This window comes from Cyprinus carpio, chromosome B25, assembly GCF_018340385.1.
Source record: "Cyprinus carpio isolate SPL01 chromosome B25, ASM1834038v1, whole genome shotgun sequence".
NCBI classification, from domain to species: domain Eukaryota; kingdom Metazoa; phylum Chordata; class Actinopteri; order Cypriniformes; family Cyprinidae; genus Cyprinus; species Cyprinus carpio.
In genome coordinates, this window is record NC_056621.1 from 18,086,029 (window position 1) to 18,096,452 (window position 10,424).

Genomic DNA, 10,424 nt, shown 5'->3' on the forward strand with positions numbered 1-10,424 from the left:
AGTTTGGACCTTCAACCCTTTGGCTCCCATTGAAGTCCACTATATGGAGAAAAATCCTGGAACGTTTTCCTCAAAAACCTTGGATGACATGGGGTGCGGAAATTATCAGGAAATGTTTATTCTGGAAGTGAACTAATCCTTTTCTTTTCTTTCTTTCTTTCTTTCTTTTTTATAAATGTAATTGTTTACCAAGGAGCCAATGGTATCAGGGCAGATGCTTTAGGTGGAATACAAGAATGTGATGTGCATATCATTCATGCATTTGCACAAGCATGATGAAAATCTTAATTTGAGAATGAGGTTTATAGCAGATATTAACAGTGGTTAAATAAGGATTAAGTTATTAAATTATAATTGTATTGGTAAAGGTAGAGGTGTTATTCTTATCAAAATATCAGTTGACACATTACTAATTTAAGAGATTCTTTAAAGAAGACAAAAACATTTATTTCCAACATTCCCACATAGGAATACAAAAAATTTACTCAAAATCATTATGGTCCTTATTTGAAACATTTTCACTCATCCTGCTTTCTGTTTGACAGCTGTACCAATTACACCACTATATCTGAATGCCTGGGGTGGAAGATTCCCAGGTAGCCATCAGCACCAGACCAGCCGTTTGGAAACAAAAATAGAACAGTTGGAAATATGCTGCTCCGTATGTATTCACAAGCTCATCTACTGAATGAGCAAAAGTGTTTCCAGTCTCTTAAGACCTGCCTGGCTTTGCTTTGTAGAGATCAAATGGCAGTTGATATTCCTTCCAGTTAATTTGTTAAGCTGGAAATAGAAGGTAAAGTTGCTGCTACGTTTTGTAAAAACTTTTTTTATTTTTTATTATAGATTTATAAGTGGTACTAGAGTTTTTAAACAATAAGTTGAACTAATTTTTTATAAATGAATAGCATCAGATTGTATGTCACCTGTCTATTTTTCCATGTGTTTCCACTGGAACTTTCTCATGGGGTCTTAGAATAGCAGTTAATCTGTGGTTAACAATAAGAATGAGTTACTTTTTCCCAAGTAGTAAACCAGAATCTACATTTCTGATCATTTCCATCTCTAGTCATGACAACTTTCCAGCATTGTTCATGAACAATATATAAATTATTATTTTCTTTCTTTCTTTTTATTTATTTATTAATTTATAATCTACAGCTCGATCAAAACTGTTGGTGGGCACTGTTCCTTCTGATATGATTTTTACTGTATATGTGAAGCTCAAGAAATGCCTTGTGTTTATTAGCTTAGCACAGTAATGCAATGCTCTTGCTGGTGTCTTGATATTCATTATCTCTGTGTCATGTGTGGGCTTCACTTTGATTAAAAATATACACAATCTAAAGAGGGGTTATTTATATGCAGGGGGTTTGGGGTGGAGATGAGGGATTTGATATTGTGTTTCAGGTGTTTGAGAGCCTATTGGTTCTCTGAATGCATCTACTACCATAAACAGAGAGATGGGATTTCCTTGGTCATGGGGGAATACAATATATACTTATGATGCCCACTGCCCACAGAGACCATATTCTTCCTCCATTCTTCTGGCTGTGTCTGCCTCAGCTCATAGGTAAGAAGCAGTTTTCTGTTTTTCCTTTGCTTATCCTTTTGTACATTTCTTTATTCTGTTGGAATTGCTAGATGCATCTTAGCCAGCTGCACTATAGTTTGAAAAAACTGGTGGTGTTGACAGAAAATTCTTCAATTTTTTTCTTTGTAAGCATAATTTAAGGCAAGTTGGTTTGTGTGACAGAAATGCTGAAAGCTTTTGCAAATTGTTTCTTCAGACTTACATTGATATGTTGGGGGAAAACGATCATGATCAAGACATTAATTCTGCATCCTTACTGGGAATACAGAAAACTTATATTAAAAAACCACTTTGCTATTTTTAGATGCACACTTGGTAGCTGAAATGTAATGTGTTGATTTGAGTTTTGGAAACGCCATCCGATTCGGCTTTTAGGATCGGAAGGTGATATACCAGTGTTTATCTTGCTGTCAATAAATAAATATTAGGCTTCAGCTGACGGGTCTAAAATGACGCACAGGGATCTCTTTGGATCTCTTAGACAATGATGCTATGGCTTAAATCTGTGGTGTTGGCATAGCTCAAATATAAATGCCTTTACTACATATTTACTCACATTATCACAATGATACTCATTGTCAAACCTTAGACCTGGCATTGCAATTTGCATTCTGAAAGTAATCCTGAGATACAAAGGAGTTAGAGAGTTGGCAGTTATTTAGTTTTGAGCTATTTTAATTTACTGTTTTGATCCCAGTAGGAAAATTTATGTTGTACAATTAAATTAAATGACTTAAAAATAGTTAATTATTATATTAAATATTATTTTAATCTGATCACATACATTGAATATAATATAATATAATATAATATAATATAATATAATAGTAAATTCGTAAATTACAGAACTTTTCATTGGGTGAATCTTGCCTTTTTGATAATTTTGATAATTTGGTTATATAGTCAAGTTAGGCTCAGCCTTAAAAAAAAAAAAAAAATTAGAATAAAAATAGAAATCAAACCCACAAGAAAGGGGTTTGCATTAAAAAAAAATTGACGTCATGATCTGATTATTTTAGATCAGTTTCAGATGATTGGGAGGGAAGGAATAGAGGTGGGGTCATGATTTTGATTATCACCCAGAAACAGGCTTAGCACAGTGCATCTCTTGAGATTTTCTGCTCAAAAATAGCATATGATTCACTTTAGACCAGAAGACTTATGGCCTTATTTGAACTAGTGATGATTGGTGGTTAGATTGGTTACTTGTCATTTTGCTTCCATGTTGTTAAAACATTAATGCACAAAATACATGCTTGAATGAATGGTTTTGTTTCATGTCACAGTACAGTGTTGCATGCATACAAACACACACACACACACACACACACACACACACACACACACACACACACACACACACACACACACACTCATGAATTCATTTTAAGAATATATATTTATTCATTTATGAATATATTTTAGAACATCTTTTAATTTAATTAAATTAGAAATGTGTATTAATAATTACTGTTATTGCATACTGTAATATTGCCAGTGCTTTGTGTTAATTATAAACTGGGTATTTTATTTCACAGGGGCAAAAACTAAATTAAGCCAAGATGTCAGAGTAAGTAAATATTTTGATTTCTCCTTTATAGATTATCATCATCTTCCTCAACTATCAGAAAATGTTTATTTTTATATTTGTGTATACTGGACATTAAAAAAAGTGCTGTCTTGCGGTGATTAGTTACTATTTTAACACAATATATTTTAATGATTCCAAAACACCTCAGGAAAAAGATGTCATCGAGTCGCAAGCATCATCTGAAGGTACTATATGATTCAAAATGAATTTTATTTTTCAATATTCATCAGTGAGTAACAATGACACCCAGCCTCTCTTTGTTGCAGAGCTTGATGCTTTCCATCGCTAAAGGTATACTGGAACAGGAAGCAAAGGACAGAGAGGTGGAGAGGCAGAGATACATGGCAGAAACCTGCCAGCCTCTGTCTCTACCTTCAGGCATACAAGCATTACAGGTAAAGGATAAGAAATTCACCTTCTAAAAAAAAAGAAAACATCGTAAATGGATAACTAAAATTAAATAAATATATTGTTTATAGGAACTCTGCAGGGAGCTTCACCACAAAATTGATGTCATTGATGAGGAGAGATACGACCTGGAAATGAAAGTCAACAAGAGTGCAAAGGAGGTAAGATGTCATTATTCGAATCCAGTACAGTTGTTGTTTTGTCTTGTAGTTTCTATACTGATGGCCCTCATTTACTGACTCTAGATCGAGGACCTCAATATCAAAGTTATTGACCTGAAGGGCAAGTTCAAGAAGCCAACTCTGAGGAAGGTGCGCATGTCGGCTGACGCTATGCTTCAAGCTCTGCTGGGGTCCAAACACAAGGTGTCTCTGGATCTGAGAGCCAACCTCAAACAAGTCAAGAAGGAGGTCAAAGAGGAGGTAAGCGATAAACTGCATTGTTCTCATGAGGTTTTTTTTGTGTTTCCTGTATTTCCTTCACAATTCTGAAAGATGCTGATCTTTTAATCTTTTGGCTAACTGACCAACTGTCTTTCATGTACTCTTCAAAGGATAAGGAACTGCGTGATGTTGGTGACTGGCGTAAGAATGTTGAAGACAAGGCTGGCATGGATGGCAGGAAGAAGATGTTTGAAACCGAGGCTTAAATTTGTAGTTTTTTGAAGTTCAATATGCTGCTGAATTACAATTGGCCTAAAATTATGTGATAATCTCTTTATGTACTTAAAACACACTCATTTACATTTGATAATGACAATGCTATTAAAAGTAAATATGATCACTTAGTTTTCTGTTCAAAACTGGTATTGAAATGTGTATTCACGACCCATGTCTCAAAGTCTTACGCTATCATTAAATTGGTTAAGCAAGAATGAAGTCCTGTGTTCATTTTGCCATATAAACCACTTTGTAACAAGCTTTATATTTTGCATGATTTCCTCACCGATCTGTGGAACAAGTAAGTATTTATTGTCAGTAGTATTATCCATTTGGTTTATGACTTAATAAAAGTGAATAACATATTTTATTATGATTAAAAACAACAGGTAACAGTGACACCTTCCTGGCACCTGAAATAAACTGGAAACTGGAGAATGCTGAACAAACAATCCTGGAGGTACAATCTACTGTGGATGGATGGATAGATGGATGATAGATAGATAGATAGATAGATAGATAGATAGATAGATAGTGGATGGACAGATAGATAGACAGACAGACAGACAGACAGACAGACAGATAGATAGATAGATAGATAGATAGATAGTGGATGGACAGACAGACAGACAGATAGATAGATAGATAGATAAATAGATAGTGGAAAGATAGATAGACAGACAGACAGTGGATAGATAGATAGATAGTGGAGAGATAGATAGATAGATCGATAGACAGACAGTGGATAGATAGATATATAAATAGATAGATTCATGTTAAGCAAAAGGCCTTTGTGAGAAAGTCATCCTCAAAATAAAAGAATGGCTGTCTTGAAGGACAGGTTATTTATACTGATAGCACAGTGAAGGAGGGATAGTGCCGTATTTCATGACCTTGTCAGCTCATTGGTGTGGCGGATAATCCACTTCCATAAAGAGAAACCATGGATTTACAGAGAGATCAGAGAATGCAATATAAACCTACTTAACACGACCATAGTCTGTGTCTTGTTTTGACAACCATCCGTCTCTTGAAGACGTTCCTCTGTTCTTCTAGAAAGGTGAGAGCAGTTCTCTTGTTTCATTGTCTTAGTCTTGCAATTTGCAAATACTATTTTTTTGTAGATTTTTGTTGTAAAGTTGTAAAATGTAGTTTGTGGGATTGATGATGGAGGTGATGGAGAGGGTTGTCATAGGAATTCTGTCACTATGGTAAGAAGCCACTTGTTGAGAACATAATTGTAACGTATAGATTGTTGTTCTAGACTTATAGGCATTTAAAACCAAGTTGAATTGTTAATGATTTGTGAAAATAGCTTCAGATCATCCGCAAAATAATGTACGATCATTGCTGGTGATTCTGACTCATGAAAAGTTTGTTTTTGGACTAATCAGAAGTCTTTTATTCTGGAAACACCATGCTAAAATGCAAATAAACCATTTTTATTGGTCACCTAAAGGGTGAGGTCAGGTTTGATATACTGACTGCTAAAGTGACTACGGGAAAGTGAACACCGACAAAAGCATAAATTTGAAACTGATCCTTAAGTCTTACTCCACCTGTCAGCACCTTCTTATGGCCTTCCTTATTAACAACTGATTTACAAGACTTTATCATATAAAACTGATTTGCAGTACTTTTTAACCCGAAAGACAATGCTGTATATTCACAAAAACCTACTCGTTCATCTTATACATCTTGTGTAACGATCTGAAATGGCTTAACCTTCTGGAACATCTGGAATATGCATCTACTTCCTCATAGACTCTTGACTTTTAAGAGTTCTTAAGTTGCTCTTTTACCAAAGCTTCACACAAGAAGACCATTGTACTACTTGATCTATTCCGCCATGTGTTTTCTGCTAAACATGTCCTCAATCTTCTTCCATGGCTACTTAGAATAGTCCTTCTTTAAATAGCCTTATGTGACCTGACTGTTGTCTTCACAGCTTTCTAAGTATGTCACTGAGGCATTAAGAGTCCATTTAAGTGTACTAAATTAGTCAATCAGTTTGTCATCAGTTAACCAGTTAGTCCGGTCTGTCTCTCGGAGCAGGAGTATATTAAGAAAGACATTTGAGACGGTTGTTTAGCGGGGAATAAAGGAGAGCTGTGTTGTCATATCTTTGACATCTCAGAGATGCTCTTGAGGATGGGGCTGTGTCTGCAGCTGATGTACTGGCCTTGAGATCATATTGCATCGAGCTTCTGGAGAAAATCCTCTCGGATGAGTCAAAGACGCTTGGGAACCATGTGGTCTTCTTTAGTTTACACAACTCTTGACATTAAGGGCGATGCAAAAAGGTCACACGATCAGCATGTCTATGGATTTGGTGCAATTGGATTGTGTCCACATGCAATGGTTACACTCTCAGAAAAAAGGTACAAAAGCTGTCACTGGCTGGTATCCTTTCAAAAAGGCTGCACTAGAGGAACGTTTTCACAGTTCCTATAAATGCTGGTGGAAGTACCTGCTTTTTGGCATGTTCACATCACAGGCACTGGGAATGATTTTAGTTGCAGTAACAACTTTTTGAGGGACTAAATTATCTCCTATTTCAGAGTAGGGTGTAGCCCAGCGCAATAGGAACTACTGATTCCAAAGTCCAGGCACTTTTCCATGCTCTATCCTCAGTGTTGGGAAGGTTAGTTTGGAAATGTAATAGGTTACAGATAACAAGTTACCCTATTCAAAATGTAACAAGTAGGGTTTTATATGAATTTAACTAATGTAACTTATTACATTTGATTATTTTTCTAAATTTCTAACAAATGCTAGTAGTACTCTACACTAATTATTGTCAAACTTTCAAAATCCTTCATCACTTGGATTAACATTATAATACTATAAAATGTTAAAGCACAGACACTTAACAATCAGACTTTAGCACCTCTTTTTACTTTGAGAGCTTTCCGATTTTTGCTTTTTAAATTTCCAGCACTGGAATGCATTTTTATCACTCACCATTGTGGCAACTCTCAGACAAGTTGTAGCCTAATGCTTTCAGCTTCAAGTTTAAAGAAAAGCATCTTTCAGTGGACCTCCCTGATGGATAGATCCTATAACAGAGGTCCTATAACTCCCTTGTGTATAACATTAAGTTATAATATGCACCCTTTAGGTATTAATATGTACCATTAATGTAATACCTAAAAATACCTAAGGGTATATTCACACCAGGAAAGTTTGCTAGTTCACTTTTTCTTTTTTTTTGGTGTGGTTCGCTTTCACACTGCCCTTTTCCGCAAGTAAACCAAATATACTGTATTAAAAACAAAAACACAACATGCGCTAAGGTCATCCATTCATTGGTTCATCCATTCAACCCGAACCAGAGTTCATTTGGAAGCGGACTGGGGCCATCGCTTCAGCTGGGTCTCGGTACGGTTGTTTGGTCTGCACCTAAGTACTACTGTTGTATTCACACCTGCCCAAAAGATCCGCACCAAGAGGGGAAACAAACTTAAGTTCAGTTCAATCGAACCAAACAAGACAGGTGTGAATACACTGTAAGGCTGTACAGTAGATCCAAACTCTGTAAAAAACAAACCTTGGCCTACCACCACTGGATTCTTCACCAAAGTTGTTGTACAATGAAAATTGTGGTTTAGAACTTGTTGACTGGTCAGAAAACATACCCTAGAAAAATACACATTGAGGTATGCAATTTGATGGTAACAAACATCAGTACTCAAGGAGGGTGTACTTTTATTATTCAGAAGTAATTTAACTTTCTCAGCAAGATTCTCTACAAAATGCTGCTCCATCATGACAACAGAATAACTGACTGAAAAAGACAATTTGTGCTAATGCACACTATAGTGCCCCTTGTGGCACTGAGAATGCATTATGCATTGCGTTCTGACATATTTTGAAACTACGCTATGCTTGTGTACCTAGAAGCATTTGTGTTCACATGCATTGTGCTTTTTACCCAAAATGGATGGTCCTCTAGATCAGTTGTACCCAATCTTTCTCTTTTTCTTTTCTATCAAAAAGGTGCAAATAAACTCTTGGAAATGTCGGAGTAAGTATGCCATTCCATCATCATTTTTTTATTTATTTATTTTTTACATGACACTATGTATAATAATCAACACACAGCATAATACCACTGGATGACTATATAGTAAAATGGATGCAAGAAAGAAAACACCATCAACATTCTGTATTTTAAGCAGTTTGGGCTGAGTTTGCTGCAGAAGTTTAAAACTTTGGTTTCATGGTTGAAATCAAACACTAACCCGAATACTTGAGGAATATCAGTGCTGTGCTGCCTTACAAACACTGTAAATACTGTAGATCAGTCCTAACAAAGTATAATCTAACTATGGTAGCACAGCAGAGAAATCAATATCCTAATGTAAAGTATGTCCTTATTTCTCCTCTTGATTAGAAAACGAATGTCTAGCAGTAAAAAACACAGCCTGAAGGTAAGAGCTCATGCCTTATTGAACCAATCCAACATCAAACAGTTATAAAAGTAAAAGAAAAATGAGTCTTAATGAGTCACATTTGCTTGTAGGGCATGATGCTCCAGGTTGCAAAAGAGTTACTGGAAGCAGAGGAGACTGAGAAGAAAGAAGAGAGGAAGAGATACATGGAAGAACATTGCCCTACGTTGTCATACCCAAGCTCCAAACAAGAACTACAGGTACAATTCAATTATTACTACAACTAGAAGTTGGAAGTTTTTGGAAATTCAAAGCTAAAGCATGGAATTCTTTTAACAGGAATTCTGCAAAGAGTTACATGCAAAAATCGAAGCTGTTGATGAGGAGAGATATATTTTAGAGCACAAAGCCATCATGGTTGTCAATGAGGTAAGATGTTTCACGTGGATCTCCTTCTATGTGGTCTATGAGCAAGGTGCTCTTTAGATTCTTTTTTGTGTGTTTTAGGTTAAAGACTTAAACATCAAGATCGTCGACCTGAAGGGTAAGTTCAAGAAGCCTCCTTTGAAGAAAGTGCGCATGTCTGCTGACGCTATGCTTCAAGCTCTGCTGGGCTCCAAGCACAAGGTCTCCATGGACCTGAGAGCCAACCTCAAACAAGTCAAGAAGGAGGTCAAAGAGGAGGTGAATACAACAGATGACCAATTTTCTTACATGATAAGGTCAAGAAATTCCAGTTTGCAAAAGCTGAAAATCTCACCTCCATTCACAGGATAAAGAACTGCGTGATGTTGGTGACTGGCGTAAGAACATCGAGGATAAAGCTGGTATGGGTGGCAGGAAGAAGATGTTTGAAACTGAAGCTTGAAGATGTTGATGATGAGTATTCCACAATGATCTTTTTATTGGCTTGGATCTGAATAAAATGTACCACTTAAAGGTTTTGTGGGAGCTGTTTAGTGGACAGTTCAATTTATAATCCATAGAAAATGCCAGCCAAAACTTGAATTGTTCTCTTGAACAATGAAGTGTTCAGTTTGTAATTCTATACAGATTGACTGTTTGCCAAAATTATGTTTTTTTCTAAATAAATATCCCAACTGTAATAATTGTTGCTTTCTGCTTTTTAACTGCTTTCTCTTTATCTTTTTAACTCTAATTGTAACTTTTACCTTGTTGTATTTTTGTTTATTCATTTATTTGAACTGCTTAAAGTGAACAAGGAATCAAAATCAACCCTATTTATGTTCTTTATAGACAATCTTGGTCTTATTGTGATCAATTTGTCGATGTTAAAATGACTCATTTTCGGTTTACGTCTTATTTTTCAGTCCCTCAACCCACCTACACCTTTTTATATCTCACAGACCCACCCTACATTTTTTCACATTGAATATCCCCTTTCTACGGAGCCCGCACATGACATGCAAGAAAAAAAAAAAAATTGTGCGCACAATTTACTAATACGTTACCTCGATGTTCTAAGGTCGTGGCCTAGTGTTTAGAGAGTTTGACTCCTAACTCTAAGGTTGTGGTTTTGAGTCTTGGGCCGGCAATACCACGACTGAGTTGCCCTTGAGCAAGGCACCGAACCCCCAACTGCTCCCTGGGCGCCGCAGCATAAATGGCTGCCCACTGCTCCAGGTGTGTGTTCACTGATGTGTATATGCACTTTGGATGAGTTAAATGCAGAGCACCAATTCTGAGTATGGGTCACCATACTTGGCTGTATGTCACATCACTAAACCGTGCATTCGATTACTATTTAATTCCCTCAA

The 10,424-nt window shown here is 36.2% G+C and overlaps 2 protein-coding genes across 3 annotated transcripts; both read left to right on the forward strand.

Annotated features, from left to right (window-relative positions):
• The first annotated feature begins 1,486 nt into the window (after positions 1-1,486).
• On the forward strand, positions 1,487-4,467 carry tnni2a.1 (troponin I type 2a (skeletal, fast), tandem duplicate 1). 2 transcript variants are annotated; one of them, XM_042753310.1, is made up of 7 exons: positions 1,487-1,573; positions 3,133-3,164; positions 3,334-3,370; positions 3,452-3,580; positions 3,665-3,754; positions 3,839-4,015; positions 4,147-4,467. In XM_042753310.1, exons 2-7 carry the CDS (start codon positions 3,157-3,159, stop codon positions 4,240-4,242), a joined length of 537 nt encoding a protein of 178 aa, XP_042609244.1. In that variant the 5' UTR covers positions 1,487-1,573; positions 3,133-3,156; the 3' UTR covers positions 4,243-4,467. The 2 variants fall into 2 exon arrangements, with proteins under 2 accessions (XP_042609244.1, XP_018958374.2); XM_019102829.2 differs by lacking the exons at positions 1,487-1,573; positions 3,133-3,164 and having other exon boundaries at positions 3,314-3,370.
• A 721-nt stretch (positions 4,468-5,188) lies between these two features.
• On the forward strand, positions 5,189-9,755 carry LOC109090917 (troponin I, fast skeletal muscle-like). The gene is made up of 7 exons (XM_042753291.1): positions 5,189-5,312; positions 8,252-8,279; positions 8,649-8,685; positions 8,778-8,906; positions 8,986-9,075; positions 9,154-9,330; positions 9,419-9,755. Exons 2-7 carry the CDS (start codon positions 8,272-8,274, stop codon positions 9,512-9,514), a joined length of 537 nt encoding a protein of 178 aa, XP_042609225.1. The 5' UTR covers positions 5,189-5,312; positions 8,252-8,271; the 3' UTR covers positions 9,515-9,755.
• Positions 9,756-10,424: the final 669 nt, after the last annotated feature.

What these genes read in the sequence shown, in the direction of transcription:
- tnni2a.1 (XM_019102829.2), top strand. Translation starts at nt 3,314, where the DNA reads ATGATTCCAAAACACCTCAGGAAAAAGATGTCATCGAGTCGCAAGCAT. An exon ending in GTCGCAAGCATCATCTGAAG is followed by an intron (nt 3,371 to 3,451) that starts GTACTATATGAT and finishes TCTTTGTTGCAG; the next exon opens with AGCTTGATGCTTTCCATCGC. An exon ending in TCAACAAGAGTGCAAAGGAG is followed by an intron (nt 3,755 to 3,838) that starts GTAAGATGTCAT and finishes TACTGACTCTAG; the next exon opens with ATCGAGGACCTCAATATCAA.
- LOC109090917 (XM_042753291.1), top strand. An exon ending in GCTCCAAACAAGAACTACAG is followed by an intron (nt 8,907 to 8,985) that starts GTACAATTCAAT and finishes TTCTTTTAACAG; the next exon opens with GAATTCTGCAAAGAGTTACA. An exon ending in AGAAGGAGGTCAAAGAGGAG is followed by an intron (nt 9,331 to 9,418) that starts GTGAATACAACA and finishes CTCCATTCACAG; the next exon opens with GATAAAGAACTGCGTGATGT.